Below are 17,629 nucleotides of genomic sequence, written 5' to 3'. Positions count from 1 at the left end.
CACTACGCCGCGCACACGGCCATCTCGTCTGACTACGCCGCGCACACGGCCATCTCGTCTGTGTTTGTGACGGAAGAGTCTATTACTTAACTCTACCGTTTGTGACCTTCAGTTACGGATCCCGATCTTTTTTTAAATTTGCGTCACGCTCGATTTTTTCAAACGGTCATTTGGACCGACGTTTTCTTAAAAGATATTAGTCCAGACAATTTTTTACCGGCCTTGCCGACAGGACCGACGGGTTTCGACAAGTCTGCTTTGGCTACTCTGACATTCGGCATCAGAAGTCGTGGTTTGAGTTTCACTTTGAGTATGGTTGGAAAAGTATGTGTAAATCGGTTTAACTTGCTTGGTATCACCTAGTTTTATTTTTTTTTTCTATAATACTTTGAATTGTGTGACATGGTGACAATATGGCGGCCTTTATTTGGAGCATGCGTTTTAGATTTTTTTGAACACCGATCCCGATTACTTTTCACTAACATCGGGATTTTTTTCTGAAATGATAATTATTTTCCTCTTTTGGGAATTTTCTTCGATGAAATTGGGAAAAACACACACTTTTTACCGTTGGGAATGGGGCCGAATACAGGCCCCCTACGACCCCTAAAAAAAACCCTTGGAGTAAAGAAAGATGCTTGGTTGAACATTTACTGGAACCCACTATGTATCTTTGTAAGGATTTTTATGAAGTTTCAGAATCCAATATAGATATGGTAATTCAAATTCATTTTGGTTGTTTGGAATATTAAAAATATTCAAAACTGACAAATGATTTTGAAGAATTTCTTCCTTAGAAAGGGAACTATGAGTATAAGTTGGATTACCACTTGTAGAATTAAATCCAAATTCCTCTAAAATACATTTAATATAATGAGCCTTACAAACAAAGACAATGTTGTTACCTGCTTTGTCAGCAGAACCAGTACGTACTGTTCATAACTTACTTTCTAGCTTTTGGTCCATCACCAGCACAACATGTACAAGGTTCTGGAGATTCCACATTTGCTGCAGGTTCATCAACTGGGGATGATGTCTCATACGAAATAGGAAGGTGTCTTCTAGCATTCTAAAAATAGATTGACATAATCACGCAAATCTGGTTGGCTGTAAATATACACATTGAATTAATCAACTAGAATTTTCCATTCAGTTTGAACAATGTTTATAGGTTATGTTAGGAGGTCAAAGTTCAAGGTCATGTGTACATCATATTGGCATTATTACTGTTTTTACTTATTACAAAAAAAGTCAAAACTGGAAACCAACACCTCAAAATTTAAAAACATGGAATATTCTCAAAAGTGGATACCATGCAGCATTAAACAGGGTCTGGATATAAGTTGTAATGCCCAGCTAAAATTCAATTCATGATTTTTTTTTTCATTATTTACCTAAACTTTTGATTTGGGCATGCGGATGTCAAACAAAAATTTACTAATGTGCAATCTGATAATTTGTTTGTGATTTGTATATTTCTTGTAGTTTTACTCCTTGTTTGACATCCATATGCCCTAAATCACAGGTCAAGGTTAAAGATAACAGGTTCTGGCTAACCGGGCTCTGGATTATAAGAACATAACAAAAAAACTATTTCCCCTGTTATATCATTTCAATGTCCATTACAGATGTGTACATTAACTGTCAAACAATATACATATGTTTATAATGCAATGAATATTATTACCCAATAAAAATATCCTTATTCTTGTGTACATAAACTAGAAATATGTCCATAGAACATGAATGCCCCACCGAGGTTACATTAGTAATGCAAAATGAAAATTTGTATTAATGTATGAAATTTGATGAGAATATCTTGAATAGTTTCTTTAAAATTGAAATTGAAGTCTAAAAAGTTGTATATAGATGATAAATTTTTACCAAATTATGTATTAGTGCATAAGCTTACATAAATATATCTTAAATGGTTTCTTTAAAATTAAGCAAAATGCAAATTTAAGAAAAGTGAGGTCAAGGTCACAGGAAAGTTCAAGGTAAGCCGTTTTTGATGCAGTTGAATAGTTCTAACAAATACATATCAGCATATTAAGTTTGATAAAAATATTTTGAATGGTTTATTAAAAACTGAGCTAAACACTAATTCAAAATAATTGAAGTTAAGGTCAAAGGATAGGTATAGGTCATAAAATGTTGATGCAGTTGAAAAGGTTACATCAGTATGTATTAGTATATGAAGTTTGATAAGAAAAATATTATGAATGGTTTCTTTAAACCTGAGTTAAACACAAATTGAGAAAAGTGAGGTCAAGGTCAAAGGAAAGGTCAAGGTCCAAAAATATTGATGCAATTGAATAGCTTACACCAGTATGTATCAGCATATGAAGTTTGAAACTAATTTAAGAAAAGTAAGTTCAAGGTCAAAGGAAAGTTCAAGGTCAAAAAATGTTGATGCAGTTGAATAGCTCCCATCAGTATGTATCAACATATGAAGTTTGATTACAATATCTTGAATGGTATCTTTAAAACTGAGCTAAACACTAGTTTAAGAAAAGTGAGGTCAAGTCAAAGGAAAGGTCAAGGTCAAAAAATGTTGATGCAGTTGAATAGCTTACATCAGTATGTATCAACATATGACGTTTGATTACACTATCTTGAATGGTATCTTGAAAACAAAGCTAAACACTAATTTAAGAAAAGTGAGGTCAATGTCAAAGGAAAGGTCAAGGTCAAAAAATGTTGATGCAGTTGCATAGCCCTCATCAATATCTATCAGCATATGAATTTTGATAAAAATACCTTGGATAGTTTCTTTGAAACTGAGCTTTGAACAGAGCTAAACGCAAAGTGTGACGGAAGGAGACGGAAGACGGACATGACAAACACTATATGCCCCGGCCATATTCATGGCGCGGCATAAAAACTATGAAGATCCTAGAGAGGTTAAAACTTAGATGATTTACATTTATCATCAAATCCATTAACAGGTTAGGTAATATGTATCAGAGTGCAGGCAATTACTTACATTGACCTTTAGTGTGACAGACAATGTTAGATGTTAGAAACAATTTAAATTCTGATTCTTGCTGCAGTCACTTATGTCTACAATTAATCCCTATGTACAATTTCACCTTTGTATGACTTTGTCAAACTTACAGTACATCCTTGAAGGAAATTCATACATGTAACAATTAACTCATCTATTTACTAATTATAGTCAAACCTCATTATCTCAAACTTGATGGGATCAAGAAAATTCTTTGGAATATCCGAGGATTTGAGATATCCAGGGTAAAATACTTAAGGAATATGCGTTTGGGACTTTCAAATCACTTTGACATATCCATGGTATTCCAAATATCAGTGTTTGATATACCAAAGTTCAACTGTAATATTATACTATAATTTCACATCATATCCTTAATGTATTTAGTACCAAATCATAACACAAAAGTACTGTAAAAGCAAAAATATTCGTTGGGAATTAAATTTCTTTTATTTCATTGTTAATAATTCTCAACGAAATAAAATCCCACACAAAATTTTTATATGACTATATATTGAATAGGGTTACTTTTGAAACAAAGAAATTAAATGCCCATTAAACCGTTTTAGATGACAAATAAATGAAATTTTATCCCCACAAAAAGAGCCATAGCTGCCTTGCCGACAACACAGCCGACTCGAGAATTTAAAAGGAAATCACCCATTTCTATTTATAGACATTCTTGTTCAATTCAAAGCCAACTTATCTAAAATCATTTGTGGACGTGTATTATATTTTCTTAAGTGCAAGTAATACATATAAAAGTCATTTACATGCTCATTACTCTAATTTTGAGACAAAAGGTTAAGAAAATCTTTAACAATAAATCAAGGAGGTACAAATTTGTAAAATTTAATAAAATAGTTTAGAACTGTCTTTTCCCGAGACACTTTCAAAGTGTAACGTGTATTGAAATTTCGAAATTGTGTTCATTATAAAATATTTTTAAAAAAGTAGAAAAGAAACGCAAAAAAAAAAAAAAAAAAAATTTGAAAGCACATGAATGGAAAATACTGGTCTTGATCTATGAATCATAAGATTTTCAGCCCAGCGATCATACCACTGCACCACGAAGTCGTTGATGTTCTTATGATAAATTTAAGACAGATTAGTAAATCCTACAGAAATAGGAGAAGGAAAATTGAATATATATTTTTATCATTTTCAATACTAAGACCATCTTTAACCAAAATTATCTAAATGTAATAAGGTACAGTCATACCCAAATAAAATTATTCAGAGGTTGTTTTTCTGGTTAAGGGTGGCCTTTGGCAACAGTTCGTCATAGTTTAGGTAGCTACCTTAATATTTACTATATAATCCATACAAACTAAATAATTTCCATATTAATCGTCTAAGGAAACTATTAATATTCCAATACTTTTATTGTATAAATTGAGTTTACTAATGTACAAACTAAGATTGGATATCAAAATACTGGTTAAAAAATGTATTTGAGAAATCACTACTACAGTAGGTGAAAATGCGTATCAAGTGTGCTATAGTTCTTTGAGCTTCTACAGTATGAAGCTTCCAGAATTTTTTTTTTTCAAGAGGCCATACCTCAAATGAGTTTCATAACATCATCAACTCAACTCAATATATATATGAGACCTTCACTCTTGAAATGTGGGACAGAGGAATGCACCAAGAATAAAAATATAGATTTCTAAAAATACAATGCACTTTTTATATGATTTAACCTCACTAGGGACCAAAGTCATGGAACAGACAATGGGGATAAAAAAAATTTGTTAGGGGCAGCTTTTTCAATAAATCATCACACATGTTGAGAAATAAATAAAACATTAAAGTGGTCAATTTGGTTGATAGCTGGTTCTTAGGGAAAACACTGAAAATTTTATAGAAAAAGCTCAAGGAAAACTAAAATTATTCTCTGGTAATTAATTTTGCATTGTACGAATTTCTGATTTTGATATTTGACCTTTTGACCTAAAAATAAATAGGGGTCTTTTTAAGTCATCAGAGAAGACTAAATATATCATTCTGGAACCATTTTTTGCAAAATGTTAAAATCTATGACCTTGACCTTCGACTTTAAAATCAATAGGGGTCTTTTTAATGCCATAGGGAGTGGTGATATTGAATTTCATTTTTAAACAGCTCAAAGAAAACTGAAGTTATCATCTGGAAACTGTTATTTGCAATGTATGAGTTTCTGACCTTTGACCTCAAAATCGATAGGGGTTTTCTTTAGGCCATAGGGAGTTGTGATATAAAATTTCATTTCAAAAGCTCAAAGGTTTTTAGAGATATCATCTTGGAATGGAAGTGTTACACACAGACAGAATGACAGATGGACAGACCCAAATTAATATCCCCCCTTTCAGTGTAAGCAGGGTACAATAAATGATGCCTGGTAAATCATTTGCTATATACAGCAGATAATTAAAATTAATTAGTATGACTGAGTTCTTTACCTGTTTAAGGTTTCCAGGTGTTCTAAAATTACCTGGCTGCTGGAAATCCTCCTCATCATTATCTCCAAAGCCTGAGGGGCTGGCAGAAATAGCACTCAGGACATTCTCTATACCAACAAAACAAAAGTTATTACACATAATGACATACTCCATTTAATTGTAACATTCTCTATACCGAAAGAAAAATGTTCTCTGTAAATTAAGTTTTACACTACACACTCATTAATTCTGGCCTTGTTCTCTGTATATTTTTCTGACACTATATTCATTAATTCTGGCCTTGTTCTCTGTAGATTTAATCTGACACTATACACACAAATTCTGACCTTGTTCTCTGTAGATTTATTCTGACACTATACTCATTAATTCTGGCCTTGTTCTCTGTAGATTTATTCGGACACTATACTCATTAATTCTGACCTTGTTCTCTGTAGATTTATTTGGACACTATACTCACTAATTCTGACCTTGTTCTCTGTAGATTTATTCGGACACTATACTCACTAATTCTGGCCTTGTTCTCTGTAGATTTATTCTGACATTATACTAACTAATTCTGACCTTGTTCTCTGTAGATTTATTCTGACATTATACTCACTAATTCTGGCCTTGTTCTCTGTAGATTTATTCTGACATTATACACACAAATTCTGACCTTGTTCTTTGTAGATTTATTCAGACACTATACTCACTAATTCTGACCTTGTTCTCTGTAGATTTATTGGGACACTATACTCACTAATTCTGACCTTGTTCTCTGTAGATTTATTCAGACACTATACTCACTAATTCTGACCTTGTTCTCTGTAGATTTATTCAGACACTATACTCACTAATTCTGACCTTGTTCTTTGTAGATTTATTGGGACACTATATTCACTAATTCTGACCTTGTTCTCTGTAGATTTATTGGGACACTATACTCACTAATTCTGACCTTGTTCTCTGTAGATTTATTGGGACACTATACTCACTAATTCTGACCTTGTTCTCTGTAGATTTATTGGGACACTATACTCACTAATACTGGCCTTGTTCTCTGTAGATTTATTCGGACATTATACTCACTAATTCTGACCTTTTTCTCTGTAGATTTATTCGGACACTATACTCACTAATTCTGACCTTGTTCTCTGTAGATTTATTGGGACACTATACTCACTGATACTGGCCTTGTTCTCTGTAGATTTATTCAGACACTATACTCACTAATTCTGACCTTGTTCTCTGTAGATTTATTGGGACACTATACTCACTAATTCTGACCTTGTTCTCTGTAGATTTATTCAGACACTATACTCACTAATTCTGACCTTGTTCTCTGTAGATTTATTCAGACACTATACTCACTAATTCTGACCTTGTTCTTTGTAGATTTATTGGGACACTATATTCACTAATTCTGACCTTGTTCTCTGTAGATTTATTGGGACACTATACTCACTAATTCTGACCTTGTTCTCTGTAGATTTATTGGGACACTATACTCACTAATTCTGACCTTGTTCTCTGTAGATTTATTGGGACACTATACTCACTGATACTGACCTTGTTCTCTGTAGATTTATTGGGACACTATACTCACTAATTCTGACCTTGTTCTCTGTAGATTTATTCGGACACTATACTCACTAATTCTGACCTTGTTCTTTGTAGATTTATTCGGACACTATACTCACTAATTCCAACTTTGTTCTCTGTAGATTTATTCGGACACTATACTCACTAATTCTGACCTTGTTCTCTGTAGATTTATTCAGACACTATACTCACTAATTCTGACCTTGTTCTCTGTAGATTTATTCGGACACTATACTCACTGATACTGGCCTTGTTCTCTGTAGATTTATTCAGACACTATACTCACTAATTCTGACCTTGTTCTCTGTAGATTTATTCAGACACTATACTCACTAATTCTGACCTTGTTCTCTGTAGATTTATTCAGACACTATACTCACTAATTCTGACCTTGTTCTCTGTAGATTTATTCAGACACTATACTCACTAATTCTGACCTTGTTCTCTGTAGATTTATTCGGACACTATACTCACTAATTCTGACCTTGTTCTCTGTAGATTTATTCAGACACTATACTCACTAATTCTGACCTTGTTCTCTGTAGATTTATTCGGACACTATACTCACTGATACTGGCCTTGTTCTCTGTAGATTTATTCGGACACTATACTCACTGATACTGGCCTTGTTCTCTGTAGATTTATTCGGACACTATACTCACTAATACTGGCCTTGTTCTCTGTAGATTTATTCGGACACTATACTCACTGATACTGGCCTTGTTCTCTGTAGATTTATTCAGACACTATACTCACTAATTCTGACCTTGTTCTCTGTAGATTTATTCAGACACTATACTCACTAATTCTGACCTTGTTCTCTGTAGATTTATTCGGACACTATACTCACTGATACTGGCCTTGTTCTCTGTAGATTTATTCGGACACTATACTCACTGATACTGGCCTTGTTCTCTGTAGATTTATTCGGACACTATACTCACTGATACTGGCCTTGTTCTCTGTAGATTTATTCGGACACTATACTCACTAATTCTGACCTTTTTCTCTGTAGATTTATTCGGACACTATACTCACTAATTCTGACCTTGTTTTCTGTAGATTTATTCGGACACTATACTCACTAATTCTGGCCTTGTTCTCTGTAGATTTATTCTGACATTATACACACAAATTCTGACCTTGTTCTCTGTAGACTATACTCACTAATTCTGGCCTTGTTTTCTGTGGATTTATTTTCACTCTCTTTCTTTATTTCATTGTTACAAGTACAATGTGTCTTAGTATCTGTAAACAAAATGTACACTGCTAGCACATTTCTACTCCTAAATATTGTTTAAGCAATAATTGTGTGCTCTGAACAAATCAAAATATATGAAATGTAGCCACTTTCTGTTTAACAAACCTTTGTCACTTGAATTTAAGAGCTCTTTTTCCCTTTTATCTAAAAGTATAGTATAGACATATTTCAACTAATTCAGAAAATATAGACATTTATAATACAAATCCTTCCTTGATTTAGGCCCGTAATACAACAGAAGTCACTCATCAAATTCATATCACCGCCAATAGAAATCTGGTCCAAATTAAGTCATTAATATTTGCAATCGAGCTTTCCTGTTTTATAAACCTTACAAGGTCTCTATCTTCATTTCAAATTATTACAATTTTGTACTGTTATTGTTCATTGGAGAGGCCAAATCTTTTGGCAATCTATGGTCAATGGAGCTAGTCTATTAAGTATGTATAACAAAATTCAAGAATGCTATGCAAACTATTACAAAGAATGGAATGGACCATTTCAGGTCATGTACAATATACTTTAAAAATTTTTCTACTAACTGTACTCTGCAGTCTGCCAGGCCAATGCAGAACACAAAAGGGCCAAACTTTTGCCACTGCCTGTAGGGCTCTCCAATAGGCAGTTCTCCCCCCTCTCTATTCCTTTTATCACCTGTAAAAAAAATCATGTCTCACAATAATACTGCAAGTAAATAATTATTAAGTCCCTTATACCTGCATTGATAACATTTAATGAAAACCACAGTTCAAAATAAAACAGAGAACAGAGGAAAAGTTTGATTCTGTCATTGAAATGGTTGTATGTAAAACTACAATATATTTTCCATTACATGTACATGTACTTTTGTCTAATTCTGAAAGAAACAAAACAAGGTTTATGTGTTTTTCATTTCATTTCTGACAAAAGGGCTTTAAGCTATAATTGTTTGTAAATATATAAACAAATACATTAACCGACAATCATCATTTATTGGAATTAGATAAGACTCTTCATTTATATTCAGTCTTCCCGGACTTTTCCCCGTTTTTTGTTGTTTCTTTATAAAACAAGACTCCCAGGATTGGATGCCTATATATCATGATATATTTTCCTCAAGCTTGAAAATATGATTTAACATAAAATGCTCTACAAGTATCCTTTTCATCTGACATGTGGTTTATTTTGAATTATATCTTGTCATTTACAAGAATTTCAAAATAAAGAAGAGGCTAAAAGGGCCCAATAGTCATAAGTCTTTTTTTTCTAGTATGAGCATTCTTTGACAGATTTTCTTTGGATTATTAAAATTAGTCTACACTGGTCTTCATAAGACACTAATCACAATGGAGAATGATTACATATTATTTAAAGAAATGGCATTGTTTTTATTGAGAAGAGGATACTGTATTAATTTTTAAACATTAACCACTTAAACACACAGATCCTTTCCAGTTAAACATTTTTAATTTCAGTACAAATCGTCAAAATTTAAGAAATATAAATTTCAATTACTGGTATATTATATAGACTGTAATTATTTTTTAGGTCACCTGAGTCACTCAGGTGACCTATTGCTATCCGTTTTTGTCTGTCGTCCTGCGTCGTCCGTCGTGCGTTAACTTTTGAACATTTTCAACTTCTTCTCTAGAACCGCTCAACCAATTTCAACCAATTTTGGCATATAGCATCTTTGGGTGAAGGGGAACAAAAATTGTGAATTTCATGGTCCCTGCCCCCCTGGGGCCCCAGGGGTGAGGCTAAAACCACCAAAATTGATGCAATCTTTAAAAATCTTCTTCTTTACTCCTAGACATCAAGCAGTCAAACTGTTTACATGATTGTAATAAGCATTGGGCCCTCTACCTAAATTGTGAAATTCATGGCCCCAGGGTCAGGGGTTCTGGTGATAGGGTGGGGCTATATAGATCATATAGTGAAAGTGCATTATTTCTTTGAAAATCTTCTTCTCTTCTCCTGGATATTATTTAAACAAACTAAGTGCATGGTTATGACAAGCAATGATGCCTTTTCCAAAATTGTGAAATTCATGGCCCCAGGGTCGGGGGTTCTGGTGTTAGGGCGGGGCTCTATTGATTACATAGGGAAAATGCATTAATTCTTTGAAAGTCTTCTTCTCTGCTCCTGGGTATTATTTAAACAAACTAAGTGCATGGTTATGATAAGCATTGATGCCTTTTTCAAAATTGTGAATTTCATGGCCCCTGGGTCAGGGGTTCTGGTGGTAGGGCAGGGCTCTATTGATTATATAGTGAAAATGCATTAATTCTTTGAAAATCTTCTTCTCTGCTCCTGGATATTATATAAACAAACTAAGTGCATGGTTATGATAAGCATTGATGCCTTTTTCAAAATTGTGAATTTCATGGCCCCTGGGTCAGGGGTTCTGGTGGTAGGGCAGGGCTCTATTGATTATATAGTGAAAATGCATTAATTCTTTGAAAATCTTCTTCTCTGCTCCTGGGTTTTATTTAAACAAACTAAGTGCATAGTAATGGTGCACAAGGATACTTTTTCCAAAATAGTGAAATTCATTGTCCCAGGGTCAGGGATTCTGGTGCTAGGGCGGGGCTATATAGATCATATAGTGAAAGTGCATTATTTCTTTGAAAAATCTTCTTCTCTACTCCTGGGTATTATTGAAACAAATGGAATACATAGTTATGATAAGCAAGGGAGACTCTACCAAAATTGTGAAATTCATGGCCCCAGGGTCGGCATTCTGGTGTTAGGGCGGGGCTATATAGATCATATAGTGAAAGTGCATTATTTCTTTGAAAAATCTTCTTCTCTACTCCTGGGTATTATTGAAACAAATTGAATACATAGTTATGATAAGCAAGGGTGACTCTACCAAAATTGTGAAAATCATGGCCCCAGGGTCAAGGGTTCTGGCGCTATATAGATCATATATTGAAAGTGCATTATTTCTTTGAAAATCTTCTTCTCTACTCCTGGGTATTATTGAAACAAATTGAATACATAGTTATGATAAGCAAGGGTTCTCTACCAAAATTGTGAATTTCATGGCCCCAAGGTCAGGGGTTCTGGTGCTAGGGGGAGGGGGGGGGGGGGGAGGGGGGGCTCTATTGATAATATAGTGAATCTGTAGTAAAAATGCATATTAATTTGTATTCAACTGAGAGGAGTTATTCCCCTTTGCCATTTACTTTTGATAATTAATCACAGTAAATAATGTACTTGAAAGGTTAATAGAATAGGAGATTTATGCAAGATTTTTTATTGTATAATACATAAAGTACTTTTATAGTTTAAATGATTAGGTAGACTTGTAAGTAATAGATAAATAAAAAATGAGACAAAAATAACTTGTCTAATTCAATGTTCATCAAAGACCAAAAGATCCAATGTAAGAGATTACATCAAGGAATTAAAATAGTTCAGAATCACTGATAATTTGTTAATATACTGTATGGTGATAGTGATAAATGGGGAACAGATTAGAACCTAATTTATGAACTGTTAATGAAAACTAGATTAATTATTTTGTTGATCCTGATCACCCTATTTTTCTTGCTTTTGGGCAACAAAGCTTCACCTTTCAGTTCATTTTATACTCTATGGATCCTCTAAATTGTTGTATTATACTCAGGTGACCGTTAAGGCCCTTGGGCCTCTTGTTCATTTGTAGGACCAGTGGTTCTATACAAAACTAATTAGATCATCATAATTGGGGCTTTCACATATCTTCTTGTAGGGAATGGAACATACGGCAAATATTAAAATGACAAAAGGCACAGTTCATTCTGGAAGTTGGCAATACCAACATGTGAGAAATGTAAATTATACTACACATTCAGCAATTTTGAGAAGAAACATTTATAGATGTTCACAAAGAATTTTTTAAAAATTGACTGTAAAACTTAAATCATCTTTTTTGACTTATTAAATATTGAATATTGGCTTACTCATTCACTGGGATTTTTTTTTGGGGGGGGGGGGGGGGGGTATGATAATGAGGCAAAATGTAGGCCCAAAAATTACAGAACCAAAGCTCAGCCTCTGCTGATCTTCTAATGATCCATCCTGCTTTCACTAATTTTTCAATCATCTCTTCATCTGGAATGGTCCATCATTTGAAGGGGAAAAAAAACATATCCTATGATGCTTTTAAGCAAGTCAGGTAGGGCTGAAACAATTTACAGAAATATCGATATTGTTCAATATAATTGCTCTTTTCAATGTTCGATTTACTTTCTCGATTTTCGGTTTCATACGTTTTTTTATAATTGGGTTCATTTACTTCTTGAAATAGATTGGGTTTGACCTCATTTTAATAGTTTTACAAACACGAGGGAGAAAAATGGCGACGGATAAAGTTTCCGAGCAGACTGCCACTGCTAGTATTGACACAAATAGAGTGCTCTTTTCTTCTACAGAAGCACAAGCAGTGTTCTTAATTGTATCTCCACCTTTTATTTGCCTTTTGAAATCTTAATACATGTTTTCTTTACCTTTATGATTTGTTTCTTTTTTGAAATGTATCCTATTGAAAAAATTGAATTGTGACACAAGTATTGCGATATGAATTGTATTGTGGAGGAGGCGTATCGTTTCAGCCCTAAAGTCAGGTTGGACCTTTAAATGGTCTAGTATTCCTTAACAATAATGTAAGAAGTTTCCAGTTGTTCAGACAATGTACAACTGTAATGGACAAAGCTGTCTGGGTTAGATTAATACTTGACTCCCTAATACATATACAGTAAGAACTCAGTTATAATGAAGTTACAGGAACTTTGTATTCTACTTCCTTGTAACCAAAATTCTTCCTAGCTATAGATAGTACAAAGTCTTCCACTGGATTCATAAAAAGTTCCTTGTAACTGAGAGGTCTTTATAAGTAATTTCATTATAAGCGAGTTTGACTGTATAATAGGTCATGTACTTACTTTTTCCATCATACTGAACTGAGAGGGATACGGCTTACAGGGAAACACCACCTCTACTCCATGAATCATCTGTCTCTTCTCACTGGCCATTCTTGCTCTATAATATTAACAGCTCATCACTTATACTGACATTGATACAACTTGTACCTTACAGATGCTGTATATATGTACTGACATTGATACAACTTGTACCTTACAGATGCTGTATATATGTACTGACATTGATATAACTAGTACCTTACAGATGCTGTATATATGTACTGACATTGATATAACTTGTACCTTACAGATGCTGTATATATGTACTGACATTGATATAACTTGTACCTTACAGATGCTGTATATATGTACTGATATTGATATAACTTGTACCTTACAGATGCTGTATATATGCACTGACATTGATACAACTTGTACCTTACAGATGCTGTATATATGTACTGATATTTGATATAACTTGTACCTTACAGATGCTGTATATATGTACTGATATTTGATATAACTTGTACCTTACAGATGCTGTATATATGCACTGACATTGATATAACTTGTACCTTACAGATGCTGTATATATGTACTGACATTGATACAACTTGTACCTTACAGATGCTGTATATATGTACTGACATTGATATAACTTGTACCTTACAGATGCTGTATATATGTACTGATATTTGATATAACTTGTACCTTACAGATGCTGTATATATGTACTGATATTTGATATAACTTGTACCTTACAGATGCTGTATATATGCACTGACATTGATACAACTTGTACCTTACAGATGCTGTATATATGTACTGACATTGATACAACTTGTACCTTACAGATGCTGTATATATGTACTGACATTGATATAACTTGTACCTTACAGATGCTGTATATATGTACTGACACTGATATAACTTGTACCTTACAGATGCTGTATATATGTACTGACATTGATATAACTTGTACCTTACAGATGCTGTATATATGTACTGACATTGATATAACTTATACCTTACAGATGCTGTATATATGTACTGACACTGATATAACTTGTACCTTACAGATGCTGTATATATGTACTGACATTGATATAACTTGTACCTTACAGATGCTGTATATATGTACTGACATTGATACAACTTGTACCTTACAGATGCTGTATATATGTACTGACATTGATATAACTAGTACCTTACAGATGCTGTATATATGTACTGACATTGATATAACTTGTACCTTACAGATGCTGTATATATGGGGTTATTTTTTTATGCTGTCATTATCTATTAATGTTTCAATATATAATGAATTTATAACATGTTTAAGAAACACAAATGCCTTGTGAGTGATCATTTCTAGTAATTAACAGTCAGAAACATAAGAATCCCTGACCCAGAGGTCAGGAATTCATAATTTCTTGGGGAAAAAAACATCCTTGCTTCTCATAACCATAACATGATCAATAGAGTCCCACCCTAACACCAGAACTCATTTTCAGGCCCTTCCCATAATTGGAAAAAAAAACAACCTAGAATGTGTTACGTAACCATCCATGACAACACCCAATCAAAAACATTAAAATAAATGTAGGGAGACTTCTTTTCTGTAGAATCTGGAGCTTAACATCATTCGATGCTATGAAATAATCTAAAATATACTACAGAAAGGACAATCAACTCTGTCAAACTAATACTTTTATTGATTGGAAGTGACTCCACTCTGTACAAAATTTTAACATCATGTGATCAGATGTAAATAAATACATTCAATGTTTTTCTGAGCTTGCAGGAAAGGCCTGAGAAGATGTGATTGAGGTGTGAGATGACCTCCAATCTGACAGATTTCAGGTAGCTTGTGTGTGATGAATGACCATCTAGGAAAACCACACTTTTTACAAAGCTCTGAAAATTATCTTGTCTTTGACAGGAAAAATATATTCATACAAAAACAAAGGTATTTGTCAAAAGTTGAATAACCTGCATTATGTTCCTAAATAAAACAGTGTCATTGAGACTTTTCTTGTTTGCTTTATGTCCTTTTATAATTTTTCACTCTTAAAGGACACCACCAATTGCTGGTGGAAGGTTACAAATTTAGAACTGTACTCAGCACTTTTATAACCTTATGAACCTTGCTTAGCGACTCAAAGTGACACCTTGGCTCTAACCACTGCACCATAAGGACTACCTTAGTTAGACACTGAGTATTAAACTTTTTTTAATTAAACATGATTAAGGTTATATATTTAGACCAATCATTCATAGTCACTTTGGCCTGGCTTTTCCTCAAATGACTTTCTCCCTTCTTTATTCCCATGAAAAATTTGGACCCAATAATATGGTCCTAGAACCTAGCTCCACCGGATTACAATTTCATCAAACTTGAATCCACGAAACATGGGGATGCTTCAATATCAATAGAACCATTCTAAAATGGCCTTGCTATTCTGGAGAATATTTTAAAGAACAGTAGGGCTACAGTGACTCAGGAGCATTGTGGTACAAGGCCTTGTTTTTGTATAATATATACTGAGGCCAAAAGAAATAATAGTCCTGTTTCCTGCTACCCGACCTACCCTATTTTTTTGCATCCGACCCTAAAGTTTTTTTGGGGTTTTTTTGGGAAAAAAAATCAGGAATTTCATGTTCCAAAACTGAAAAAAAAATATATATAAAGTGGTATTTCCTATGTTTTAAAAATGGACTTTCATAAAATACCACTTGAGTTGTGCATCAAAAAACATGAAAATTAATTTTAAAAGATAATATTGACCTATATGACATGTTTAATTTGGTTTTGTATTAGTTCATATCCAAAAAATACCATTGGAAAAAAAATAAAATAAAATAAAAAATAAAATAATTTTCCTACCTACCTACCCTATTTTTTTCAGGCTGGTAGCAGGAAACAAGACTATTATTTTTTGGGCCTGAGACAAAATTATTGGAGATGACAGCATGTTAATATAACGAATTATGACACTATGACAGTGTTGTTAGAGAAAAAAAATTCAAAACATTTCCCCCTATAGGTAGGTTTTGGCCACAATAAGCATGATAAGGGATTTATTTGGTATTGGAATATAAAGGAAAATAAAAGATCTTTTCAAGAGGCAGGGCCACAATTATGTCTTATGGCTTCAAAATTTTTCAAATTTAAACAAGATTTTATGACGAGTGGCTTCAAAAATGGCTAACCAAGCAAACCAAAAATGGACTTTGTAGAAAAGCAGTAGATTAACGAATAAAATCGGTAGGTGGGAGATGGAGTAGACTTCCACCAAAAGCAGTAGAGTTAACATGTATAGCAACACTATTCATCAAAATCAAAACCCAATATACAGAAATTTGTATTTTAGTGCAGTCTACTTGTGTGCCAAGTTATACTGAAATCAGACCAAAACTAGGAGTTGTAGCATTTAGAGAAATTGTTTGAAGACAGACAGTCGGACGCATGACAGATACATTACTATTGCATAAGCTCTCTGACCAGTAGAGCTAAAAATTGGGGTGTGATCGCAACATATGTACCTCCTCTTCTGATTACCTTGAGTGCCCCGTCAAGATAGCTCATAGTGAAATATCTGAGCATGAGGTTTTGCATTCTTCCAGTCTCTGTAAATCTAACATACATTCCCTTCTTTCATTGACTGACGAACAGGAGAAAGGAGATCATGATATTCTCTCTGTCAGACCCTGATTGTTTACACCTACTTTGGTATGTATTACAATAATGTATAACTGCTCTTATGATGGCTTCACACTCACAAACGATCACACCATGTGGCATGTTACATAAAATCATAGAAGCAAATTAGATTTACTTAAGTAATATGCATCATAAAATGCTGTCGTAAACAAGATAACCGATTTTATCAATATCATGCATCATCAACAATGAAAATCAAATAGAAATGAACATACTCTACCTTGAATGTAATTTTCTCAAATTATTTCTTCAAAAATCTAATAGATGTTTAAATATCCATGAAAATTTCTATTTTAATTTTAATTTTTTTTTGTCTTTCCCTCCATATTTTTCTATTTCCGGTTCAAACATAAATATCAGAATTTCGAGTCCGATATAAAATCTATCCATTCTTCTAGAGTTGTCGTTCGTTGCGCACTATCTGTTTATCATAATCGCAAGAGTTCATTATAAGTCAGTATGATCATATCTTATTTACTATATCGAAAATCGAAAACCGCTGTTTTTATACCAGTCGTATCACTTAGAGATTTATATACGAGTACATGTAGCCTACATATACCAGTATACGTCCCTGGTTTAAAAAAGACGTACCACACCTATATACATAAACTATGCCGGTATATATAGGACTAAGGTGTGGGACGTCTTTTTTGAGGTAGTCCAATCCTCAGGTTCTGAATGTCTCTGAATTCTCAAAGTAATGTGAATTTACCCACGATAATT

General features: G+C 33.5%; 1 protein-coding gene across 1 annotated transcript in view; it reads right to left on the bottom strand.

Annotated features, from left to right (window-relative positions):
* LOC133205503 (Fanconi anemia group J protein homolog) overlaps positions 1-17,203 on the bottom strand; it is a 39,364-nt gene extending 22,161 nt beyond the window's left edge. Inside the window, exons 1-7 of the mRNA XM_061341331.1 lie at positions 17,124-17,203; positions 13,201-13,297; positions 8,833-8,944; positions 8,396-8,434; positions 8,197-8,277; positions 5,449-5,555; positions 948-1,069 (exon numbers count right to left, since the gene is read on the bottom strand). Coding sequence (XP_061197315.1) covers positions 948-1,069; positions 5,449-5,555; positions 8,197-8,277; positions 8,396-8,434; positions 8,833-8,944; positions 13,201-13,290 — 551 coding nt within the window. The 5' untranslated portion in view covers positions 13,291-13,297; positions 17,124-17,203. The remainder of the gene's footprint in view (positions 1-947; positions 1,070-5,448; positions 5,556-8,196; positions 8,278-8,395; positions 8,435-8,832; positions 8,945-13,200; positions 13,298-17,123) is intronic.
* Between the last annotated feature and the right edge of the window lie 426 nt (positions 17,204-17,629).

This window comes from Saccostrea echinata, unplaced genomic scaffold, assembly GCF_033153115.1.
Source record: "Saccostrea echinata isolate AGI-Se365-2 ecotype Australia unplaced genomic scaffold, CSIRO_AGI_Sech_v1 ptg000054l, whole genome shotgun sequence".
Classification (NCBI taxonomy): Eukaryota; Metazoa; Mollusca; class Bivalvia; order Ostreida; family Ostreidae; genus Saccostrea; species Saccostrea echinata.
The sequence above is the reverse complement of the archived record's forward strand: the minus strand, read 5'-3'. Positions and strand labels throughout refer to the sequence as shown.